Source organism: Marmota flaviventris, chromosome 13 (genome assembly GCF_047511675.1).
Source record: "Marmota flaviventris isolate mMarFla1 chromosome 13, mMarFla1.hap1, whole genome shotgun sequence".
Classification (NCBI taxonomy): Eukaryota; Metazoa; Chordata; class Mammalia; order Rodentia; family Sciuridae; genus Marmota; species Marmota flaviventris.
Window position 1 is genome coordinate 36,696,759 of NC_092510.1, and position 26,081 is coordinate 36,722,839.

A 26,081-nucleotide genomic window follows, 5' to 3' on the forward strand; every position below is an offset into this window, starting at 1 on the left:
GATAGGTTCTTAGTAAATATTTACTGAATGAAATCTGTCTTTCAGTATGACAGGCACATCTTCCTTGGATCAGCATTCCCTTTATAAAGTGTAGGACTATTCCCAGTAAGCTTGGAATGTGGAACTAGTGTGGAGACAGACGGGTAGTGATAGGAGACAGTGGAAGAAGTGCGAATTGTCCGCAGGCAGGTTAGTTAAAAAGGCAGTAATGAGATGGCATGGGAGAAGACATCTTAAGATTTAGGGAGAAAAGCCAAAAGGAGTTACAAAGAGTCATGACTATTTAGAAGCACCCTGTTATACCTTTGCAATACAAATAAACCAAGCCTATAAAATTGCACTTAGCTATATATGGCATGATTGGCTTAGTACTTCTTATGCACAGCTTTGCTTTCTTTAATGTTACTTTATTTGTATGATGTATTCAGGTAGCTATTCAGGCAGCTCTAAGATATTGGTGAACTTGAAATAGGAAGTATGATCTCCATGGAAAGAGTGATCACACCTTCTTGAACAGTGCCTAACACTCTGTGGGTGCCCATCTTTCAGATGGATGAATGGATGGATGGTGTTTAGCTGGGGGGGAAAGCAGGTTTAAGAATAATTCTTTGGAGCTGGGGATATGGCTTAAGCGGTAATGTGCTTGCCTGGCATGCACGGGGTGCTGGGTTTGATCCTCAGCACCACATAAAATAAAATAAAGACATTGTGTCCACTGAAAACTGAAAAATAAATATTAAAAAATTCTCTCTCTCTCTCTCTCAAAAAAAAAAAAAAAACTCTTGGTAAATGCAAAAGCAAAGGAAAATCTCACCTGCCGTACATCCTTTTACTATAGAACAAGAAAACTCAATTACCAGCCTCTTGTTGAAAACATTGCAATAGGGTCTCAATGCACTTAAAAACCAAAAGGTGACTTTTTTGCTGGTTCTCTAAGACCAGTGTTCTTCTCACAGATTTGGTGCAGAGAGTGAAGCTCCTTGGGTACAAAAGAGCTTAATGCTCTTTTTTTTAACTTAACAGTGTCACCAGGGCACGCTTAACTGCTAAACCCGCTCATAAGGACGACATTCCACTGTGCTGTCTTTTTACCACTGCATCCTTCCTGGAGAAGTCGATCTGCGAACTCATTTACTTTCATACTCTGAGCAATTAGACTCGAGAGAGCTTGCCTGTCTCTAGGGTTCATCCTGCCAGGTTTCTTCCCTGCCTGCAGGCCCTCGCTGACACAAGGCTTTGTGCCTGCCTCCAACAGCAGGACGCTTTTGCTTGCGCTCTGCCACTTCTAGATGTGGGAATCTCTCATAATTAAGTGCTCCTCTGGGACTGACTCAGCTCTCTGGGCTGAATTTCCACGCTTCCTGTGAGGGGGGACAATGCATGACTAGCAATTAACAGAGTTCTTCAGTTTCAACAGTCAGGGAGAATATCTGGTGAAGACAGACACATACACAGCGCATGCAGGTTTTGGTTCACAGGTGTAGTTATTCTCTGTGATGCCATTATTTGGTGATTGGGCCTATAGTGTGCCATAGTGAAACCAGAACAAAGAACTTGGTGTATCCTAATTAATGAATAAAGTAATGATATCAAAGGCATGTCCATTAAAAGTCTACCAGGACACATCATTTCAGAACCTTCCAGGCTCTTTGTTCATATTAAAACACAGCTCACTATATAGAGTTGTAGAAAAGTACTGAGTACAGTACTGAGTACTGTCTTACTCAAGAGTAGTATTTTGGGGGCTGGGTTATGGCTCAGCAGTAGAGGACTCGCCTAGCAGGTGTGAAGCCCTGGGTTCTATCCTCAGCACCAGATAAAAATAAATAAAGGTATCATGTCCAACTACAGCTAAAAAATAAATATATTTTTTTAAAGTGGCATTTTGTCACCCTGTCATTTACACATAGTATTATGGTCTTATTAGGAAACAGAAGGTCTAAAAGCCACAGTTTATGAGGCCACAGTCTCAGTTGCTAACTGTGAGTTTTTCCTCAGGTTGCTGTCCCCAGCACAGGCTTCCTCAGCCTCAGCACTGTTGACATTTTGTGCTGGATAACTCTTTACTGGGAAAGGGAGGGACAGGTGTGCCCATGTGATATTTGTCAATGTCTGCAATTGTTTTTGGTTGTCATTGCTGGGGGCAAAGGGTGCTATTGGCATCTAGTGAGTAGAGGCCAGGTGCTGCTAAACATCCTACAGGACAGTCCCTCCCTTCCTCCAACAGGGAATTATCTTCACTTACCTGGTCTTCAGAAGCCAATTCTTGGTTAGCTCCCTTCTGTTTGGTCATTTATTCACATACCATCATATTGACTTGTTGATCATAAGTCTTTGGGACTGATCTCCATTCAGGTTATATTGGCGTTTACTACCCAGCTAGACTGTATCTCATTTCTTATAAATTCTTCCTCCTACTCTTTTCACTAAATAGAACCTTTCTCCACTCCCTGTTAAACTTCCAGTTAATGCTATATAAAGCAGGTAGCAGTGGGGCCTGGAGGGGTCTCCACTGAATTTCCAGACGTCCAGAGAATTCTCACAAACTTCAGGGGCAGAGTATCCGGTTGGAAGCTGTTACTTCCAGGACTTCAGTTGCAGATATATAGCCAGTGGATTTTTGGCTGTGTAAAGCAGGCATAGTTTCCTTAGTCCAAAAAGTCTTTTTAGGCTGTTAAGAATCTCCTCATAATCCAATTAAAGATTTATTAAAAACCAAATTTTTGCTGTAAAAAAGGTTCATTGTAATATCTCCCCAGTTTATCATTTATCATTTTCTTTTTGAAATACAGTGTTAAATTGGTGGGAGACACTGCTATATCATGTTAAAATTCAGTGTCATTCCAAGTAATCAAAACCTAGGTAAGCAATAGCTAAACAAAATAAATTTATTTCTCTTTCACATTGAAGTACAGAGGTGAGCTCTTTAAGGTCAATGTCCATAAAGCCTTTTGAGATTAAGTTCCATCTAGCGCATGGTTCCTCCAACCCTTGGTGTATTTTCATAGTCCAAGATTGCAGCTAGCATTCCAGTCATCATATCTACATTCCAGTAGCAGGATGGAAGGAGGAACAAAGAAGAAAGGTGATCAAAGAACTATTCCCATGTCTTCACTGGAGGTTCCTAGGCATTGCTACATGGCGTTTCTGCTTGTGGCTGTACTAACAGTAAAGGAGGTCAGGGAGATATAGACTTTATATTTGCCCATATAAATAACAGGGGGTGCTTTTAGTATGGAAGGATAGGAAAATGCATACCAAGGAACACTAACTATCTTTGCCATGGTTGCTTATATTCATGTCCTTCCCACTTGAACTTTCTCAGAGTTTATTTCAGTACATTTCCTTTTGCTTTACCAACAGTGACTTCTTGTAATCATCTTTAAAGACAAATACCCAAGTGATGTAAAAATCCACAAAATACAAAGAACAAAATGAAAATCACCTATAATTCCACAGCCTAAAAACAACTACCGGAACAGCATCATGTAAGAAAGGTCTTTAACCCTAATATTTAACAAACAATTATCTTCAGAGCATTGATATTTTTCAAAGTTTATTATGTTATATATTCAATTATTTATTTTGTCAGTAAGTATTTTTAAACATCTACTTTAATCCCAGCATCTAATTACCGTGTGGTTGGAAGAGGGGAGCAATGAAGGTTATTTTAAATTATATTTGTTAAGGCTGGGAATGTAGCTCAGTGGTAGTGCACTTGCCTAACATGCACAAAGCCCTGGGTTAAATCCCCAGTGCTGGGAGGGAGGGATTGCATTTATTCTTCAGATGTTCCGATTGACCCAGAGACACATACATACGTCAAAAAATTAGGAAATAAGTCAGATCCCATAAGTGCCACATTGATGTTAATGTATATAAAGATACCCTGAAAGGAGATTTAAAAAAAAAAAATGACACTGAATATTTTAATGTAATTGTAGAACACTTGGTACCACGGACAATTGTTATACAAAAGGCACCTTGAGAATACATCTAACTTTTTTAGTTGCTGGAAAATGAAACACGAATTACAAGGCCCTTGGGTAGCCCTGGTTAAGTAGTGTTGGGAAACAGACCTAACATGGTTAAATTCTAACTTCTCCTGATTTCCAGAGGTAGAAGTCCAAAATTCACTTAGTAATGATTTGGCATGACCCAGGGCCTTTGGTGATTTGTACAAGTTGAAATTCAAAAATAACTAAGATGGGCCAGTTAATTTTTGCTGAAAAGTGTCATTTGTTTTGTTGTGTTCTATATCCTGAAATTGAGTCAGCTTACCTTTCTGTTAAAGCTTCAGAAAGAAAAATAGCTGCGTTCAGACCTATGTAGAAAAGCCTTGAAGCATTTATACCAAAATATCCACACTTGAGATATGGGTGATTTTCCTTTCTTCTTGAAAACACCTGAGATTCGAGTGAATTTCTTTCTTTCTTTTTTTTTTTTTTTTCTTGAAATGATCTGTGTATGGCTTTTTTCCTTTTACTTCATACCTCTCTTGTAACTGGAAACTGGATTTTGTTGGTTTGGGTGTTGGGGATTGAACCCAGGCTCTTGAACTGCTAAGGATGCAGTCTACCACTGAGAATACACCCCCAGCCTAAGAAAATGTTTTGTTTTTAATTTTCTTTAAAGAAGCTTTCAGCGGTGGCAGGGCCCCCGCTGAGATCTGTGTTAAAGGGTAGTGGCTTGTCACTTGCCAGGAGCTGTGCTGAGATGGTCCTGTAGTGCTCTGGGCCCAGCGCGCCCCGGCTGACCGCTCAGGCTCTCAGAACCGCGGAGAACAGTGGCCGATTGTGGCCCTGCCCTCCTTCAGGTGACTGAGGGCCCAGGCCGCTAGGTTTGCACTCCGGGAACACAGGCTCTTTCATGAAGAAGTGGCTGGCACGGGAAAGACAGAGCCACTCTGTGGGGATGCTTACATTGCCGCCTTTATTTGTACTCCTGGCAAAACTGGAATGAAGTCCACACGTTTTCAGAAGATGCCGGTTTCCTGTTTTCATTAAGAAAAAAAGGGAATGCCGAACAGCTGAGTGTGCTGGGGGTGGTGTCGCCGAAGCCGAAGGGAGACTTCATTGGTAAAAACCCGGCCTATGGTATTGCGCGTGGCAGAACTAAGTGGCTTTTCCTTATGGGGAGAGGAACCGGGGCTTCGGGTGTGCTGGCCGGGAGCGAGCCGGCTGCTGTGCTGCGGGGCGCTCGGTAAGGTGAGTGCTGCGGGGTCCCGGGCGCGGGAGGCTGAGAGCCGCCTGCTGGGGCCCGGGTTGAGTGGCAGATCTGTCTGCCGGCTCCTTTGACACCCGAGCCTGCCCTTTCTCTTTGCTTACAAAATTTCAGACAGCTCTGAAAACAGGTCTGGCCACATATTTTGGGTGGTGAACACTTTGTTCATCTGGAGTTGAAAGTTAGAGAGGGAAGCCAGACGGGGAAAAAAAAAAAAAAAAAAAAACATTCTGTTAGCATGAGCCCAAGTTTCCGTGCACAAGCCCTGTGGATCAGCTCTCCCGTGCTTAGTGCTTAAGCTAGAAACGCTTTGGTGCACGGCCCTTCTTTCAAACGGAATTCCTTTCCCGCCTGCTTTTAGATGAAATCTAGCGCCTACCTTCTATCAGCTAGTGTAGTTTAATATTGTTTTAAATTGAGACATGAAGAATGCTTACGATCGATCTTTAATTCCTCTAATTCCTCCGGTTGGCAGGCTTTCTGTACTTTTCTTTCCAGTATTTCAGAAGAAGAGTGGAAGCAAAGGGCCAGGCAGGCGGAGCATTGGTCATTGGTGTTCTCCCCTGTAGTGTTCAGCAGTGTTGGGGGCTGGGAGAGCAGATAGGCAGCCCATGATTGCCAGGCCTTGAACCTTGACGGCAATCAGGTGGGTGGGTGTACTCAGGATAGGGCAGGGGTACAGATGGTTTCTATTTTCACTCCTGGAGTTGGATTTTTTTTTTTTTTCTGTAGTCCTGAGAATGTAGAACTTGTGAGTGGGACTCCAGGAAAACACATTACTTAATCCCACACTTTAAACAAACAAAAATGGCCTTGCTTTTAAATTTGAAATGCAGAGCTCAGGTCAGCAGCAAGGTCTATGCTTTGAAAGGTTCCTGTTTCCTTTTTGAAATGTTTGGTTTAGCAAGAAGTAGATTTTACTGAATGCCACATGATCCAGTGCTTAGAACATAGGTTTGCTCTTGTTGTCATTTTCCTTTGCATCTGTTTGGATTTATCAATAATAGGAAACAAGAATTCTTGAAATAGTGAATGTTTTGTTCAAAAAAAAAAAAAAAAGAGAGTGGAGAAAACAATGCCTATAGTTGAGAGGATTTTGTTTGATTTTTAAGCAGGGAGAGAAATTGAGAAATGGGAGACACAGAAAGTAGAGTTGAAGTCTGCCCTCTGACCAGATTCTTGCTTCCATGCTGCCTAAGTTAATACCCAACATCCTATGTCCCAGATTTCTATCAAGAAAGTGTCAGAGCAAATTGGGATCTTGTACCAGTGGGCAGGTGCTAGGTGGCTCTTGGCCACTGGATAGAAAGGCTATGAGGCTTACAGAAGAGCAGGGGCAGAATGCACATCCTTGGCCCCCTGGCCTGACCTGTTAGTCTTCAGCTGAATTTTAACATTCTGTGCTTTGGAGGGTACTTTATAAAATAGGAGTCTCAATGTCTATCCACCACCCTTCAGGACACTATAGAGGACAAATGAGATAATACTTGACAGTGCTTTAAAACCTATTTTAATGCATTCTTTTGTAAATAATTTGCTAAGGGTTTACTGTGTGCTTAGTTATCAAAATCATTTTCTCATTACTTTATTTAACCTTATGTGTTAAATAGAAGTTCAGAGAAGTTTGTCAACTGCTTACCAGCTAGGTTGTAGATTCAGGGTTATAGGTCTGTCAGCTCTTTTAAAATTATTTCAGGTTGCTGCTCTGCAACATACACAAATAATTATTTTTGCCATTATGTGCAATGTATGGTATTATAATATTCTCTTCTCTGTCCTAGAAAAAGCAGATGATATTCTGAATGGAGACCATGACAAGGAACAGAAAGACCCTTATTTTGTGGAGACACCCTATGGCTATCAACTAGACTTAGATTTCCTCAAATATGTGGATGACATACAGAAGGGAAATACCATCAAGAAACTGAACATCCAGAAGAAGAAGAAACCTTCTGTGCCATGCCCAGAAACCAGGGTCACATCTGGTCAGCAAGGTGCGTGGACTTCTACCGAATCCCTTTCATCTTCCAACAGTGATGACAACAAGCAGTGCCCCAGCTTCCTAGCCAGAAGCCACGTTACATCAACTCCAATCCCAAAGCCACCTGCCCCTCTGGAGACCTTGCCTACTTTTCTAACCATCCCAGAAAATCGACAGCTGCCCCCTCCTTCACCACAACCCCCAAAGCACAACCTTCATGTCACCAAGACACTAATGGAGACCCGGAGAAGGCTCGAACAGGAGAGAGTCACCATGCAGATGACACCGAGTGAGTTCAGAAGGCCTAGGCTGGCCAGTTTTGGAGGCATGGGCTCTACAAGCTCCCTCCCCTCTTTTATGGGTTCTGGAAACCACAATCCTGCCATGCACCAGCTTCAGAACGGATACCAAGGCAATGGGGATTATGGGGGCTATGCCCCAGGGGCTGCTACCACCTCCTCCATGGGGAGTTCTATCCGCCACAGCCCCTTGAGCTCAGGGATCTCCACCCCAGTGACCAATGTGAGCCCCATGCACCTGCAGCATATCCGCGAGCAAATGGCCATTGCCCTGAAACGCCTAAAGGAACTCGAGGAACAGGTGAGAACTATCCCTGTGCTCCAGGTAAAGATCTCTGTCTTGCAAGAGGAGAAACGGCAGTTGGCCTCACAGCTGAAAACTCAAAGGGCTGCATCCCAGAATGATGTCTGTGGTGTGAGGAAGCGCTCCTATAGTGCGGGAAATGCCTCCCAGATGGAGCAGCTCTCCCGGGCCCGGAGAAGTGGCGGGGAGTTATACATTGACTATGAGGAGGATGAGATGGAGAGTGTGGAACAGAGCACACAGAGAATAAAGGAATTCCGGCAGCTCACGGCAGACATGCAGGCCCTGGAGCAGAAGATCCAGGACAGCAGCTACGAGGCCTACTCAGAGCTCAGGGAGAATGGGGAGTGCCCGCCTCGTGAGTGCCGCTCTGTGGCTGTGGGTGATGATGAGAGCATGAATGACCTTGTTGTGTACCACCAGGGCTCTAGGTCCTGCAAGGATGCAGCCACAGGGACAGTCACTGAGATGAGGCATTGTGGGGTCAACGTGACAGAGGCCATGCTCGGAGTGACTACGGAAGCTGACAAAGAAATTGAGCTACAACAGCAGACCATAGAGGCCTTAAAAGAAAAAATCTACCGCCTGGAAGTACAGCTTAAAGAAACCACCCATGACCGGGAGATGACTAGACTAAAACAAGAACTGCAGGCCGCTGGATCAAGGAAGAAAGTCGACAAAGCCACGATGGCCCAGCCACTTGTCTTCAGCAAGCTGGTGGAGGCAGTGGTGCCGATGAGAGACCAAGTGGTTGGCCGTCACGTGGATATGGTAGACACGTGCGTTGGGACCTCTGTACAAATAAGTAGCATAGGCATCTCCTGCCAGCCCGAGTGCAGGAACCAAGTGGTGGGGCCCGAGCTGCCCATGAACTGGTGGATTGTTAAGGAGAGGGTGGAAACACATGACCGAGGTGCTGGGAGGTCTGTGGAGATGCGTGACGAGAGCGTGGGTGTAGAAGTCAGCGTCTGCGAAACAGGCAGCAACACAGAGGAGTCTGTGAGCAACCTTGCGCTCCTCACCACTAACTTGAACCTCAAAGACGTGCGGTCCATTGGCTGTGGAGATTGTTCTGTCGATGTGACTGTTTGTGGTCCCAAGCAGTGCAGCTCCCGGAGCGTGAACACAGAGGCTGTTGTGCAGGTGGAGGCAGCTGTCATGGCAGCACCTCCGACTGCACACCAGCACACCAGCACGGTTTGGGAACAGGCGCACCAGTGCACCAACACAGAGACAGCTACCCTCGTAGAATCCTGCACCAACACTTCCCTGAGCACTTTGGATAAGCAGACCAGCACCCAGACTGTGGAGATGCGAACCGTGGCCATAGGAGAGGGCCGCGTCAAGGACGTCAACTCCTCCACCAAGACACGGTCTGTTGGTGTTGGGACGGTGCTTTCTGGCAATTTGGGATTTGATAAGCCATCGGCTGTGAAGACTAAAGAGTCAGGTGTGGGACAGATAAATATTCATGACAACTACCTGGTTGGTCTCAAAATGAGGACCATAGCATGTGGGCCTCCACATGGATCACAGTTGACTGGGGGGCCGATGGGCAGCAGGAGGAGCGTGGGTGTTGGGGACGAGCCTGTTGAGGAGTTCCTGGAGGGCCCCCAGACCCAGGCTCCATCTGGAATGGTGACTGGCCTGGATCACTACATTGAGCGTGTGCAGAAGCTGCTGGCAGAACAGCAAACACTACTGGCTGAGAATTATAGTGAACTAGCAGAAGCTTTTGGGGAACCTCACTCACAGATTGGTTCCCTCAACTCACAGCTGATCAGCACCCTGTCATCCATCAGTTCTGTTATGAAGTCTGCAAGCCCGGAAGAGCTCAGGAACCCTGACTTCCAGAAAACCAGTCTGGGTAAAATCACAGGTAGGTGGCACCCTAAGAGACCTGGGACTTGGGAAGTGTCTTAGGCCATTTTCTGGTACTGTAACTGAATTCTGTGGAATGGGAAACTTATAAGGAATAGAAGGTTTTTTGGATCATGGTTCTGGAAGGCTGGGAAGTCCAAAGCATGGTGCGGGCATTCGGTGAGGGCCTTCTCGCTCCGTCATAACAAAGTGGAGGGCCTCACTTGGTGAGGCAGAGCAAGCATGCAGAGTGTCCTGCAGTAATGATCCCACTCCTGCAATGGCAACTTTAACCCACTCATGGAGGCAGAGGGATTGTTTCCAACCCATGAACTTTTGGGGAACACATTTAAACCATATCAGGAAGGATGTCTTCTCAGGAGATAAGAAATGGTGGCGGATGGTACTAGGGATCGAACATGGAGTCTTGTTAAGCTAGGCCAGTGCTCTGTGGCGGAACTACTTCCCAGCCCTTTATTTATTTTAATTTTTTTAATTCTTATTTATTTTTTGAGATGGGGTCTTGCTAAGTTGCTGAGACTGGCCTTGAACCTACAATCTTTCTACCTCAGCCTTGTGAGTAGCTGGTTTCCAGGCCACCAAGCCCACTGAGGAATTTTTTATTTTTATCTTTTTTTAAACTGCTGGAGCCATTTTGTGGAATCATAAAGAAAGCTCTAGAATGGTAATAGAATGAAAGCCAAGAATCACAATCCATAAGCAACTCTGGTGGTTACTTTAGCCCGTAGCTGAGGACTAATGGGGGGGGGGCAGTAGTAAATTGGTTTTGACTGGCTAGATGTTGGCCCCTGTGGATGCTAGTTTTATGCTGCCTTCTTGTTTGTATTTCAGTTACTTACTTGTTCATTTTATATAGAACTATCCAAAAAAATATTCTATTCTGTTTATACCCACAATTACCAGTATATTATCAGTCAAGTTTTATGAGGGGATAGAGACTTTCATTCATTTTATTAATACAGCAAAGAGTCTTTGAATTCCTACCCCATCTCCAGGATAGGCACAACAAGAGTCCTCTCCCCTCAGTGCTTACGTTCTAGTCCGGGGCACAGGTAATGGAAAAGAGACCTGCATAGTGGTAGATACTGTGAAGATGATGACTGCAGTTATGGGGACAGGGACTGGCAGTGGTGATAGGTGGGGCTATTTGAGCTAAGGGACCCTTGAGCAAGAAATCTGAGTGGAGGGGTCTCTTCCCACTGCTCATTTTGGTAGAGCTTTTTTTTTTTTTTTTTTTTTTTTGCTTTTCTCATTCTTTCCCTTATTCATTGGGACTCCTGCTCACCTCTGCCTTCCTTAACACTGAAGCTCATCAATGAGGAATTGCCCAGGGAAATCTCTCCCTGCAAGCCTCATTCAAATGACTTCCCTGGTGTCGGGCACTCTGTGTGTCTGACAGTGCACAACACCTTCCTTGGCACTGCCCAGCTTCCGTTCTTGGCACTCCAGTCCTCACAAACCAGTGTGATCTGGCCATGGGTGTGCATCCAATTAATTTTTTCATGTTGAAATGTGCACAATAGACTTCAATAAGATATCAGTCTTTCTGTTTCCCTTTATTAGCCTGAGAGGGCAGTGATTAAAATGGACTGAAATAGATTAGATCTTCCTATGTTTCCGCTTTCAAACCTGAAAGAGTATTAATTTTTAGTATCTGTGCTATTGGACAGATAGTTTATTGTGGAAGAAAAGAAAATGAATGTGATAGCTGATGTGTGGGTTTTTGCCTTTTAGAATCCAAATAAATGGACATGGGAGTCATTTAGGATAAGCAGGATTAAAATGATACATGGACATAAGTGATGTCTTAGGTAACTAATAATATGTCTGCTTCCACATCCTTTTACAAATCATGGTGTCAGATGTTGAAGTCAAAATAAAATTCTTAAAAGTCCTCCAGATATGACACAGAGGATCATGAAAGCATTTCCTTCCCAGCCTTTCTCCCTCCTCCTCAAAATAGGGTTTTTATTTCACATTCTTGCCTAAAATATTCAGCTGTAACACTGGAGTAATTTTGGTGGCCCTCGGTGACTGGGGAGCAAGTTTTGTCTGGCTGTGCTGCAGTGTGTGTTGGTGTATTTCCAGTCACGCTGACATTCCACACGTCACATTGTGGATCTGACCCTTCAAATGAGCACCTAATTAATCAGCTAAAATTCATGAGACCTACAGCACTTGTGAACCAGAGAATCAGTATTTTTAGTAGCATTTAGTCATAGTGGCAGCCTCTCTTGGAGCACACAGGGATAACTTTAAAGTATGTCTAATTCACATCACATTTGTAACCATTTTGCTCTAATGTTCTAATGAGGAAAGAATTAGATTAGGAGCTCAACCCACAGTATGGTACTTAAGGCAGCTTGATATAGTAAGGTGAGATTCCTAATAACTGCCAGCTATGAAGCAAAAAGGTGTGTCAAAATGTACCAGGGACACTGCACACCCTACAATACAGAGTAGTACTGTATAGAATGTGTATCTGTACTGAGAGGTATAATGGAGTGTGGAAAGGTGTCCATTCACATTTTCTTTCCCCCCAAAAGATAATAGAGAATTTGGGCTTGATATCTAATCTCTTGTGTGAACCTTATATTTTGAAGAAGGTAAATTTGGGCTCTGAAACTAGGCGGTCTCTGCCCCAGGACAAGTTGTCTTTGTTCCCTCACAGACTATAGTGAAGATGGGGTGAGTCATAGGAGTAGACCATTTGGAGTGTCTGCAGTAGGGTCTGAGTGCTCTAGAAGAGCTGGCCACCACCATTTTGAATACTTCCAGAACTGGAGATTAAAGATTTTTTTTTTCACAACACCTTTATCCTATTTATTTATTTTTATGTGGTGCTGAGGATTGAACTCAGTGTCTCATGTGTGCTAGGCAAGCGCTCTACCCCTGAGCTACAGCCACAGCCCTGGTCATTTGTTCTTAATCCAGATTTTAACATTCGTAATTCTGGCTTGTGACCTCCCCCCACCAATTATTACACCTTCCTAACTAACAATTTTATCAAGATAACAAAATATAGAGAAAAAATGGCAAAGCAAAATTAATATGATATTCAGAGTCAGTGTTAAAGCTCAAAATAAGGCGTATCAGTGCCCAATCTGTAGAATTTTACTAAAGACAGATACTAAAAGATACTCCTTTAAGTATGCAGAACATTATTTTTAGCAGCATCATAGTGCCCAATACTCTTGTTTAGTTTCTTAGATTTAGAACTGGAATATATGCTTACAAATTAACAGTGTAGAATAAACAAAACAGCAAAACCCACCCTTACAAAACAACTATGTGCTCAGTTTATACAACTGCATACTTAAGTTTTTAACAAGATTTGAATCATACATAGTCTTCCTGTGTATTTTATTTCATTTATTTATTTATTTATTTAACCTAAAAGCTCACTCACATTTTCCCAGGATTTGAGAGAGAATATCATGGCTTTAATGAATTGAAATTTAGTGGTCATCAAAGGTGTCCTACCAAGTTTTTTAAATTCCTGGTAGTGTGAGTTTCATGCATTTAATATTTTTTCATGAAATTGAAAAGAGGAAATAAGTTTCTATTGTCACCAAAAACCTTAGAAAGGAATATTTATTTTCCCTATACATCAATTGAGTTGTACTGGTTTGAGGAGTGATGAGTTAATGTTTGTTACTGTGTTTTTCCTTCTGGAAAGAGGGGGAAAAAATAGAAAACTCTAGACAAATTACTTGCAGTTAAAAAAAATACTCTAAAATATATATAACTGTCTTTGAGCAAATACGAACAAAACTATTTCTAAAAGTGGAGTTTAGCATACTACAGGGACACAGCCACATCAGTATTTTTAGCAACACAATTCACAATAGCTAAATTGTGGACCAACCCAGATGCCCTTCAATAGATGAATGGATTAAAAAATGTGACATGTATACACAATGGAGTATTACTCAGCAATAAAAGAGAATAAAATCAAAGCACTTGCAGGTAAATGGATGGAGTTGGAGAAGATAATGCTAAGTAAAGTTAGTGAATCCCCAAAAAAACAAATGTTGAATGTTTTCTTTGATATAGGAGGCTGATTCAGTGGGATAGGGAGAGGGAGCATGGGAGAAATAGACAACTCTAGATAGGGCAGAGAGGTAGGAGGGGAAGGGAGAGGGCATGGGGTAATTAATGAGATTGAATGTGATGATCATTATTATCCAAAGTACATGTATGAAGACACGAATTGGTGTGAATATACTTTGTATACAACCAGGAAAAAATAAATAAATAAAAATAAAAGTGGAGTTCAGGGCTGAGGTTGTGGCTTAGCAGTAGAGTGCTTGCCTAGCATGTGCAAGGCCCTGGGTTCGATCTTCAGCACCACATAAAAATAAATAAGTAAAATAAAGGTATTGTGTCCAGCTACAATTAAAAAATAAACTCCACTTTTTTTTTTTTTTAAAGAATTTAACTACCTGCCACCCAGTTTGTAGAAAATTTGTTTCTCAAACTCAAACAAAAGTACTGCTTTTCAAGTTAGCTTCCATATTTGCACTCCTGGTTATTTGGGGTTTGATAAAATATGTTTCTTCAGGGAGATCTAAGCCAAAGCAAAAGCAGGGAAATGACATTGTTACAGAGTACATTTCTAATTGTCTTCTATTTCAAATAAGGCACCATGTTCTTATTATCTGTTTTTATCACTTTAAAAAATGCTGCAAGGGCTGAGATTGTGGCTCATTGGAAAAGCACTTGCCTTGCACGTATGAAGCACTGGGTTCGATCCTCAGCACCATGTAAAAATAAATAAAATAAAGGTATTGTGTCCATTTACAACTTAAAAAAATTTTTTTTTAAATGCTGCAAGCAAGAGCATCAAAATAATCCAAACCTAGTGTTTCTGGAGCCCTGTGGTGTATAATGGCATGGTGTGGTGGAGGGCCCACATGTCAAGAGAATCCACTGCTGGTAGTGACTGACTTAGTAATTTGTAGTATCAGAAAGAGAAAAGAGTGTTTATGTTCGTGTGTGAGAAAGACCGAGCCCCCACATCCTCCTGTGTCAAATGACAGGGTTGAGTTAGATTTTTAGGTTTTTCTCACAGGGCCCTCTCAGCAGGATTGTGTGTGGGGTGGGGGTAGAGGATGGGTATTGGGGACTGAACCCAAGGGTGCTCTACCACTGAGCTACATCCCTAGCCCTTTTTACCTTTTATTTTAAAACAGGATCTTGCCAGGTTGACCAGGCTAACCTCGAACTTGTGATCCTCCTGCCTCAGCCTCCCAAGTATATGGGATTAAAGGTGTAGGTCATCACATCTGGCAGAATTTTTCCATAAAAGTATGCCTTCATAAGGCTAACCATCAGATTCAGCTGAAGAAACCTTTCCTAAAACACATGGGTCTCCTACCACCCAGTAGGCACCCCAGATCCAATTTCAGGGAAATGACCTTAGAACAGAGCCCACAGCTTCATGAACAGTTAACTGTTTGTTTCTGTGGTACTGGGGATTGAACCCAGAGCCTCATGCGTGCTAGGCTCCACCAGTGAGTCACATCCCCAGTCCACACATAGTTTTGCATTTGGGCTTCTCATGAAGACAATGCATAATTTTCTTTAGATACTCAAAAGGGATAGTTGACCTTCTGCAAGACTGAAATTGCAGATCGAAGTCATCTGTTAGAGACCTTGGGGGGTAAAAAACACTCTAGTCCTGAGGAAAAGACCTTCCAAAGATTTAATCTGCTCATCACCTCGGTGAGCCTTGAGTTGACACTTGTTTGGAAACTCTTAAATTAATCATTTAAAATGGATATTAGTAAAATGCAAATGTGCTCTGGAGAAAGATGCAGGTTTGACAATTTCACGCTGAATGAATCCAACGTGTTCAGTTCATATTGGGCTAAAGCATGGACGTTAGTAATTGTCAAGTACAGAAATGAGTTGGAGTTCATGAGTGTCCAGTCAAAATGACAAATGTAACTGATATTGGAAGATGGCTATAGCTGTTTGTTTTCTGAGTAGCATATTTCAGTAAAGATTTTTAAGTCTGCATTGTCCCTATCAGTATCAATTGAATGTCAAGTATATGCAAAATGTGATACTGCAACAAGGAGATATAAAGATGTACCTTGAAAAACCTGCCATCCAGTTGGGAAGCCAAGGACAGCCCCCAAAATGTGAATGATCACCTGTGGCAACATCTATCGGGTACCAAGTACTATGCAAATAAAAAGTGCTCAGAGTTCAGCTGCCATCAAGGTCTCAGAGGTCTGAGGAGGAGGAGGCCTTAGCACTATTGGGAGGAACACAGAGCACATTTAAACTCAGCTTTAGTTAATGTAGCCTGTCAGGTTTTTTGGGTCCAGTCTTAGAATGGCGTTTAATTACATGTGGGTGGGGTTGTGGTGAGGGAGAATTTAATTCTTAATCCACTCTAGCATTTTAATTTCTAAATGAGTAGCCACTTTTTGATGGCAGCTGTTTGATATGTTCCCATGAAAATATCAAAATGGATCTAGAAATGATTAAACAGCAGCTCTGATTAATTAAGTTTTCTATCTCCAGTTTGAGTTGGCTGTTTGTGACCTTCAGGCAAAGTCCTGAGAGGAGAGCATAGAAAAAGAAAGGGACTGACCTTTGTCTTCTGCCAAACGTCTTCTACATTTCCCTGAAAAAAATAATATACATCAAGATAGAAGGTGGTCCTTCATGAAGAATCTCTGCTGTTTGTCCCTCAAATGTTTGGGCTGAAAAGTGTGAATTCATGGTGAACCCTTTTTATGGAAAACTAGAACTATCTCAGATTCCTTTGAATTCTTATATTTGGGGAAATAATAATTTACTAAATACTTTACTCACTTCCATAATGAATCTGGAATTTCAGTCCTTCTTGACAAATAAGCTAGACATCCAGTTGGAAGGCCTAGCTGAGAAGTTGGCTAGGCAACATGGTTAATTAGATGGTCACATGATTCAGAGCTGTTTTCAGAAAGCACTTGACATTATAAATAAAAATATGGATTCACATGTCACAAAAGTTACCATCTGTCAACAGAGATACTTAACATCCATTTTAATACATTTCTAAAGTTAATTTCCTAACAAGTTTGGTATATTTCATCAACTAATATCCATTCTAGATGGATAAATATCACAGCAGACTGGAGAAAAGGAGGTCTGTAAAATTCTCCCAGCTCTAGTTTTCACTGGGTCAGGGTTTTGTTTGCTTGCTTGTTTGCTTCCTTCCTTCCTTCCTTCCTTCCTTCCTTCCTTCCTTCCTTCCTTCCTTCCTTCCTACATTCTTAAAGTTCAAGGCATTGTGAAGTAAATTTTTCATTATGGGTTTCCCATTCCCCTCTTCTCTAACGCCCCAGTTGTGTCTTTGGAAATAGCTGTTAACTGGTGGGAATCTTGAGCATGTAGGTCAGAGGGTCAGAATTCTGAGAGTGTTTATAATTAGTTCTTTTGTTTCATTGCTCTTGTTTCAGTAGTATTCCATGTTCACCAGGGTTTTCTAGCACCAGTGATCCACAATTGTTAATAAAACCTCCACCAATTCCTGAGAATTCACGTGGGTCCAAGTTGATGAGTTGAGACCAGAGAGGAGTCTACACTCTTGTTTTCAGGGCATGTTCTATTTTGGTTAATTTAATTCAGTAGTTCTTAATCCTGACTGCATGACAGAATCACCTAGGGAGAGGTTAAAAGTACTGAAGCCTGGCCACCTGCAGATAGTGCATTGTATAGACCTACCCCAGGCTGGGGTTGTAGCTTGATAGTGGAGCACTTGCCTGGCACTGGGTTCGATCCTCAGCACCACATAAAAATAAATTAATAAAGCAAAGGTATTGTGTCCATCTACAACTTAAAAATTAAAAAAGCCCCACCCCTAGTTCAGGAGACTCTAAGAGGCAGCCAGATTAGGACTGCTGGATATTGTAGTTAACCTCTTCATCCCTGGCTTTCTTGACTGCACCTGTCCTTCACTTTGCTTGAACATGGCAGTGAATTGCCATGGTACGTAAATGTCCACCCAAGTCATGCAGATGAGCTCAGAGAATTGGGTAAGAGCCATTCAAGTCCAGCCAGAGTGAAAAGATTTTCTGGCAATGCAGGGTAGCAGATTCCCTTGACAAATGAGAACTAGCTTAATGTTTAATGATGTTCTGGCCTTAACCTGTTAGTCTCAAACAGACTGTCTTCTAGTTGAATGCATGGGCACTTGTGAAAGCCCTCCTATTGTTAAATGCTGTCCCAGGCACTGGAGAGGGCAGATTAAAATCCAGCACGAAGGGGCTCAAGCTTACCGCCTCTTGGAGGGCATACTCGTGAAGCCAAGAAATAGGGCAGAGCATAGTTTAGTCTGCACAGTAGGTGCTACAGGGCAATGTTGGAAAAAAAGCTGTCTCTGGAATCATATCCTATCAAAATGACTATAGTGTTAATATCAACCTTATTAATTTGTTATGAGCCCTTCATATAGTGTATTACTTCTTTGTCACTAAATACTGATTTGTTCCATTTATTAAAAAAAAAAGAAAAGAAAGAAAGAAAAATGACTATAGAGGAAATAGAATTTGGGATAAGCCTTAAAAAGAACATGGGTAGAACTTAACTGGTGAAGGGTACTAAAATCCAGGCCTGGTGAACAGTCTGCTTAGGAAAGAGTCCTGGGCAATGAAGTCACAAGACCACCCTGGGCACATGCGGGGTAGGAGTGGTTGAGCAGTGCAGCTTCCACTGGCAGATGAAGGAGCTTCATACTCTCGCCTGAGGGACTTGGCCATTATTACAGAAGCTTTAAGAGGTCCCAACTTACGAAACCAAGTTATGTTGAGAGAAATTAGGGCATTTGGCACCTCAGGGTGGATAAATTATCTGCAAAAAGTTGATGAGAGAGGGGTTTACTAGGTTATTAGGCATATTTTATATCTTATGTGGTTACATAGGCATGTACATTTACAAAACTCATCAAACTGTATGCTTAAATTTGGTTTTATATAAACTATACTACCACAACAAAACTTAGTACACTTATAGTGTATATATTTATATGTGAGTATGCACACACACGTGCGCAGGGGTGTGTGTATGTGTTATCCTTGATGCAATGCTGGGGATCAAACCCAGAGCCTTACACATACAGATAAATGTTCTATCACTGAACTATGTCCCCAGCCCCTAATTTAAAAGCCATGTTTAAATAGAAGAACCTATGGATTTAAAGACTTAAAATCCACACCAATCAATGGAAAGTTGGTCAGTACTAGTTCATGCCCTCAAAACATTTAAGTCCAGAAGGAAATCTAAGACGGTCACAAGAAGCATCTTGTAGTTGGTATGAAGGTCCCAGAAAAGGATTGGAAGATGAACTGAGATAGCTCAGAGAAAGGAGAGCTGTTTTCAATGAGGGAGATCAGAGAAGGCCCTGAAGAGGGCATGATGGGAGGGGCTGGCCAAGTGGAGGTGGGAAGAAGGGCTTTCCAGGTGGAAGAGAGTAAGCTATGGTAGCCATGAGGAGGTAAGAAATGCCCTCCCTCTAGACAGAGCAGTGGGAATTAAGATACCAGATTATAGGTAGTTTAGAGTTTCTGGCTAGGATCTTCAGTGACTCAGGAGGCTGGGGCAGGAGAATGGCAAGTTTGAGACTAGCCATTTAGCAAAGGCCCTAAGCAACTTAGTGAGAACCCACTGCAAAATAAAAAGAACCAGGGATGTGGCTCAATGGTAAAAGTGTCACTGGTTTCAATCCCCAGTACCCACCCCCCCCCAAAAAAAATTATTGATACGTATGTCCTGGTGGTGTGGACTACACTTTTTTTTCAAAGGGATTACTTCTTAGGTTGCATCAGGTTTTGTTTTAGCTGGACTAATGACGGCATCACAGCTGGGTTGGGTATTGCTTTGCATCAGTGTGACCCGGGAATAGCCGTGCAAGAGGGGCCAGCAGGATGCTGCTCTAGAAGCAAGGATTGCAACAGCCAGAGCAGAGAGAAAAGAGGAGATGCTGTGGATCTCTAGTAACATAGCTCAGCATATCTAGATGTGATAATAAAGGAAAGATTGAGTCAAAGGAGGACTTGGAGATTTGAGTTTAAGTGGTTTAGGTGGTATTCCCATTTACTCGAAAGTAAAACACGGCAGGGACAAACACTTTTAAAAAGACCAAGTTGCAAGAACCTTTTTAAACAACAAAAAAAAAAATTTAAGTCCCTTTCATCCACTCCCAGCATTACACACTCTATATCCTTCTCTTTCCTGACAGGAAATAATTTGGATTATACCTGTAAGTGTGGAGGCCTTCAGTCAGGAGGGCTATTAAGCACACAGTTATCCTGGCCTGTCCAAGAACTGGGGACCACAGAAGGAAAGCCTAAGAACAGCCAGGATGGCTTCCCTTCCCAGGAAAGTGTACCAGCCCTGGTGAACCTGACAGATGACCAGATAGCCGCAGGCCTATATGGTGAGTCTTCTCAGGGGCCTTGACATCAGGTCTCTAGGGACATTCCAACTGAATGACACTGTACCTTACAAGTTGACCTGGAAGAAAAGATCATGCAGATGGTTGGAAAGAAGGCCTAGTCTTTAAGATTATCAAAGCAAAAATGAGCCTGATAAAAATGCCAGTTGTCACTGTTTTGTGATGTCTCAAAGTACTAATAGTCCCCACCCCCTGTTTAAAGGACGTTTTTAATGTAACTTTGAGTTATTGTCTTTGCATGCACATACTTTTCCAATGGAATTGGTGTGAATTCAAGTTATATTAATTTTGATCACCTCAATTCACTTTTTTATAGTATGTACAAATAACGAAAATACACTGAAGTCCATCATGAAGAAGAAAGATGGGAACAAAGATTCCAATGGTGCAAAAAAGAATCTTCAGTTTGTCGGCATTAATGGAGGGTAAGGAAAGATGGTGGTCCTATAGCTCAGCATCATCTGTATCTGTCTTCTTTGCCTCCTGTTTGAATCCCATTTCAAGGTACCTAGTCTGGGATGCTGCCACATCTTGGTGATGGAAGATTCCCTTCTCATAAAGGTCCATTTGGGCTTCTCTTCTCCCCTCCTCTTGCTTTCTTTAAGGATGTATCACTCTCTTAAGGACACCTGATGAAGCTGAGCAATTGACATCTCATCTTTTATCTGGAAAAAAAAAAAAAGGGTCTTCAACCAAAAGCAGCAGGCACCAAGGTGGTTGCACTGTGTTGGACAGCTGGTACTTACCTGTGCTAGAACTCAGAAAGGAGCAGAAAGAGGTGGAGCGCATCACTCCCTGGGCCAGTGACTGTCATTCACTCCTTCAGCATGGGTTGCTTAGCAACCCATGTTCATGAACAAAACCATGGGGCCTTTCACCTGAAGAGCAACCTAGTCATGCCATCAGTTCTTTGCTTTCTGAATAGAATGTTTATTATTTGTTCTGTCTCTTCTAGTTGGCTCAGGTAAATAGTTAAGATTCTTCATCTTCTTATAATTGAACCTAAACAATTGGCTGATAGACCAACAAGAAAGCAATGGTGCAGAGTTAATACTTATAAGAAAGTGAGTCACCAGGGTTGACATGATGGTACCTGTTTTCCAAATCTTCTAAGTTATATTTGGCACAATATGTCCCAGGAGATTTTGGAAGACATGTATCAGAAGACTATTGGTTACTTATGTGATCTTTTAACACTGGGAGAATGAATGGGGATGAATGGAGAAGATAAAAATGCAGATCTCGATTTGTTCTAGGCTAGAAGTCCCATGTTGTTCTTTTAACAAGGAGTGTATGGGCCCAAGTTGGCCCTTTTAAATCAGAACCCATTCAAAACCCACCAGGCCACTGATGAAATTTCTGCAGCCAATCAGCAGGTTTGCCCTCATAGATATTTCTGTCACTGGGTCTTTATGGGCACACCTTGCATCTCCTGAAATCCCAATTGCCACCTAGGTATGAAACAACTTCAAGTGATGATTCCAGCTCAGATGAAAGCTCTTCTTCCGAGTCAGATGATGAGTGTGATGTCATTGAGTATCCTCCTGAAGAAGAGGAGGAGGAAGAGGAGGAAGACGACACTCGGGGAATGGCAGAAGGGCACCATGCTGTTAATATTGAAGGTTTCAAGTCTACCAGGGTGGACGATGAAATGCAGGTTCAAGAATGTGAACCTGAGAAGGTGGAAATCAGAGAGAGGTGTGGTACATTCCCCTCCCCTCCCCTCTCCCATGTTAGTGTATTTCGTCAATAGAATTAGCTGATTCAGATTTTTGAGATTATATATATTTGTTTGATCTATTTCTTAGCATCTTGAACAGATGTACATACTTCTAATAAAACAAGTACTACATATGGTAACTCCTAGATCCCTTAGGATAGCAAAGAGAATGGCTTGGTAGCTCATCTCCTTTGAATTCAGAACTCTTTGCTATCTAATTTTACACATGGAACCACTAGCCACTACAGGTTCCATTATTTGAATACCTCACACTTAAAGACAGATTTGAAATTTTTGCTGACTAGCACACTTTTAAATTTTGTCTTTAGTCATTTATCTTGATGCAAGTATCATTACTGTTATTACCATTGGGTGATGAGGATTATGTACTTTGCCTCAACCAAATATCCCATTTACTGTAAAGATCATAAGTATCTGTTTCACTGCTCTTTGAGTGATCAGGAACAAAACAATGGACTTAGTGATATCATAAATAGCAGCTGAAATAAAAGATCAGAAACTCTGGTTGGCCCAAAAATGTACATAAAAATTCAGTTTTAAAGACAATTAGTAACTAAGGATTTGATGCTCATAAAACAGGACAGAATAGAGAAGATAGGTACCTCAATATGGTTTTTCCTTCTGTGAAATATAAACATTTTAGAAAACTTTAATTTGAAAATGATAGTTAACTGCATTAATACAAGGTAAGTGCTTCTAGTTTATTTTTCCAAGTGGTTTCAAATGGCTTGAAATGTCTTGTCATCTGTTTTTTTTTTTTTTAAAAACAACTCTGTTGAGATATAATCTGTTTACCATATGTCATCTGATGTGTAAATTTTTGTATGGGTTGAACAAACAATTCTGAGTTACCAGATGTGTGGTAATTTAGGCTTCTTCAAGCCTTTAAGGATTAAAAATATCTCCAAATGTTACTCCATAATGTCATGAAGTCCCAACTGGTCTATCTAGAAGCTGCTTTCACAAGGAGACCTTGAACTCTGGCTAGAGATGTTGGCTTATATGATAACATCAATCTTAGATGTCTAGAGGTACCTCCAACCATCACAACCTGCTCAGGATGGCTCAGGGCCACTTGTCTGTGAAAGGGTTAGTAGGTTTAAGATAAAAATGACTTTCCCTTTCTGGTCATTCCTGAGCTATCTTTATTTCTCCCTCTTTTAGGTATGAATTGAGTGAAAAGATGTTGTCTGCATGTAACTTACTGAAAAATAACATAAATGATCCCAAAGCTTTGACCAGCAAAGATATGGTGAGTCTGACCCATAGGCACAGAGTCTGTACTGAGTACCCAAGTGGCACCGCTGCCAGGGTTATCAGCAGCCTGCCCTAGAGCTGCTGTTGCATTCAGGCTTCTCCTTGAACTATTTCTAGCAGGAGTGAGCATTGTGCTGTCCAGCTCCCAGGAGCACACTATTTCCTGAGGCCCAACTTTGGATGTCCTCTACCCACCGTGTACTTTCTTGGGGTGGAGGCATTTATGAAGCACAGACTTGCAGATAGAAGGGAGAGCTAATTGCAGGCAATCATCTTTGTTTCCTTTGTTCACAGAACCTTCTGATTGAAAGAACAGCATCCCAGAATTATTTTTAAGTTGGTTTATTTTTTTTAAAGGAAACCTATGCTATCTGGGCTGAGGTTAGCATTCCTTTCAGTTATGAAATTACATATTGTGTTCTGACGTGGAATGTAGGCAAAGACTTTTTTAAAACAAAAAATAATGTGCACTTATCATTTCAGTTTGAAAGATTCAGAAGCAAAAAGGTTGTGGTTGCCTTAGTGATCATGAACAGATACAACATAGGACACACAAATATTTATATGGTGATGGTTAGTATGATACTATTGCCTAGCACGTCACCATTTCATGCACTGAGGATTTTGACTGTGTAGCTTCCTTCCTAGGCTAGAACCACAGTTTATAGCTCCATCTTCAGTGCATTGAGAAAATGTGGCTTCTGGTGTTCAGATACTAATGTACATCTGAAACATTACTGATGTTTAATGCTAAATAAAAGCAGCAGCAGGTGAAAAAGCTGATTTATAAGGCTCTCAGTTACGAAATCAGAATGGTGGAAGGGACCTAAGGAATTATCTAATCCTAGATAGTTTTCCTTCTTACATGACAAACATAATTGGAATCCTGTAGCTCCATCACACTGTTAAAAATCTGCAGTGGCTGGCAGAAGTACCTGCTACACCTGCCCATGAGGGTACTCTAGTCTAGTTCAGCGTCCCCTTCACTGAGGGCCTGAAGATTGACTTACCTGGAGCAGCAGCTACTTGATTAGGTTAGTAGTGCTGGGAATAGATCAGATGTATATTGACTTTGGGTTTGTGTTTTGCTTATTCTAATTAAACCATATGACCTTATGTGGCACTTTTTTTGTTTAACTTCAGGTGTCATTTATTTATATTGCCATATAAACTTAAATTTATCAGAGCCAGCTAAGCCTTTATTTCTGGTTAGTGGGCTGAGAAAGGAACGTGGCTGTGACATTCAAAAGGAAATGCATAAATTTCCTGGTCAAAGGGTTACATAGAATTTCACACTGAAACTCATTAGTATGAGACCATGCCTCAGTCAGACAGTAAAGCCATGAACAGTCACTACAGTGTCAAATATCCCATCAGGTTTAGCCTGACTTTAAAATAGATGCTTTAGGACCCCAGATTTTATAGCCGTAAGTTTTTTCTTTTACTGTTATTAGAGTATGAGGTTATATGCTGTCTGAAATACTTCACATTTCTGCATCTCCCAAATTGCTGAGCATGGTGTCATAGACTGTGATCCATATATTTTGTTGAACTTTCTTTCACTGTAAAAGTGTTACTTTTGGATTGTGTGAAGTTGTGGACATATGAGTGATCACAATCCTGTCAGGACACCAATTTTTAGCAGTAATAAATTTAGGACAGCCAGCAGACATAATAGCCCTTCTTTCTGTGTGATGAGTCCAAAGAAATTTGAATGTTATAGATTTGTAGAAAATGAAAATTTTTTTACTCCCCAGACTGTTTTTTGTTGAACCCAGGAGTGCTTTACCCCTGAGCTACATCTACTCATTTTTTTGATGTAGGTTCTTGCTAAGTTACCCAGGCTAACCTCGAATTTAGTGGCTCTTACCCAATTCGTGCCCAAGTTGAACATGAAGCCAGCCCCGCAGTTGTATGTCATGGTCTAAGGTCTTCCCATGCAGTTGATCTTAACAAAAAATGCAATTTCTTCCAGATTTATTTTTGTTCTTATAACAAAATGGCTGAACATTTGCATTTGGGATTAGAGTCAGAATTGATTGGTTACACTCTGTATGGGCTTCCAGCCTAGAGTTATGGAGGAGCTGTGAGAGTTGCAGTTGGTCTGGCTTGGAAGGAAGCAGTGTAATTATAAGTGGGCTAATTAATGTCTTCCTGATTTCTCTGAAAATCATTTGCAAGGCCACTATAATTCCAAACTATTAGCTCATAAGTAAGGCCAGGCTTAAGCATTTTATCTTCATCACAAACACTGTAAAGAGAAGATATCCTCAGTTTCCAGGCAAGGAAACAGATGCAGAATAAGTAACTTCCCCAGGGTAATTTTGGAAATTTGCTCCTCATGAAGGAACCCAGGGGAGAGAGGGTGTTGCTCCAGCCCCATTGCTCTTAACAATGCTGTACAACCTCTTTTATGGAAATTAGAATGTAATACTGTGAACAGCTTAAAATCTGGAGGAATGTTCCTGGTGTTCAAGGCTGTTCTTGGACTCTGTTTTGGGAGCTGATTCTAATTGCATGCACTTTGACTATAAAAGGCTGGTTACTTGGGCTCTCGGCTACATCTCAGAAAAGCCTATAAATAGAACTAATGGCAGCGTGGTCTGTTGGCAGAGGTTCTGTCTGAACACCCTCCAGCACGAGTGGTTCCGTGTGTCCAGTCAGAAGTCAGCCGTACCAGCCATGGTAGGGGACTACATAGCTGCATTTGAGGCCATCTCCCCAGACGTGCTCCGCTACATCATCAACATGGCTGATGGCAATGGCAACACAGCCCTCCACTACAGCGTGTCCCACTCCAACTTCGAAATCGTCAAGCTGCTATTGGACGCAGGTACCTACCGTGGCCACCCCTCATCTTATTTGTCACGGCACTCAGGGTTGTGACTCAAAAGAGCAGGTTGGTTTACTCGTGGATTCTTTGACCATCCCAAGATCCTTTG

General features: G+C 41.9%; 1 protein-coding gene across 5 annotated transcripts in view; it reads left to right on the top strand.

Moving 5' to 3' along the window:
• The window catches only part of Kank1 (KN motif and ankyrin repeat domains 1), a 130,437-nt gene that overhangs the window by 98,333 nt on the left and 6,023 nt on the right, over nt 1-26,081 (top strand). For 4 of the 5 annotated variants that reach the window (XM_071600589.1, XM_027954776.2, XM_071600590.1 and 1 more), the window contains exons 3-8: nt 7,005-9,686; nt 19,926-20,123; nt 20,458-20,566; nt 21,597-21,839; nt 23,047-23,134; nt 25,753-25,972. In XM_071600589.1, the coding sequence (XP_071456690.1) occupies nt 7,005-9,686; nt 19,926-20,123; nt 20,458-20,566; nt 21,597-21,839; nt 23,047-23,134; nt 25,753-25,972 (3,540 nt within the window). The remainder of the gene's footprint in view (nt 1-7,004; nt 9,687-19,925; nt 20,124-20,457; nt 20,567-21,596; nt 21,840-23,046; nt 23,135-25,752; nt 25,973-26,081) is intronic. The other variant, XM_071600592.1, reaches the window with a different exon arrangement.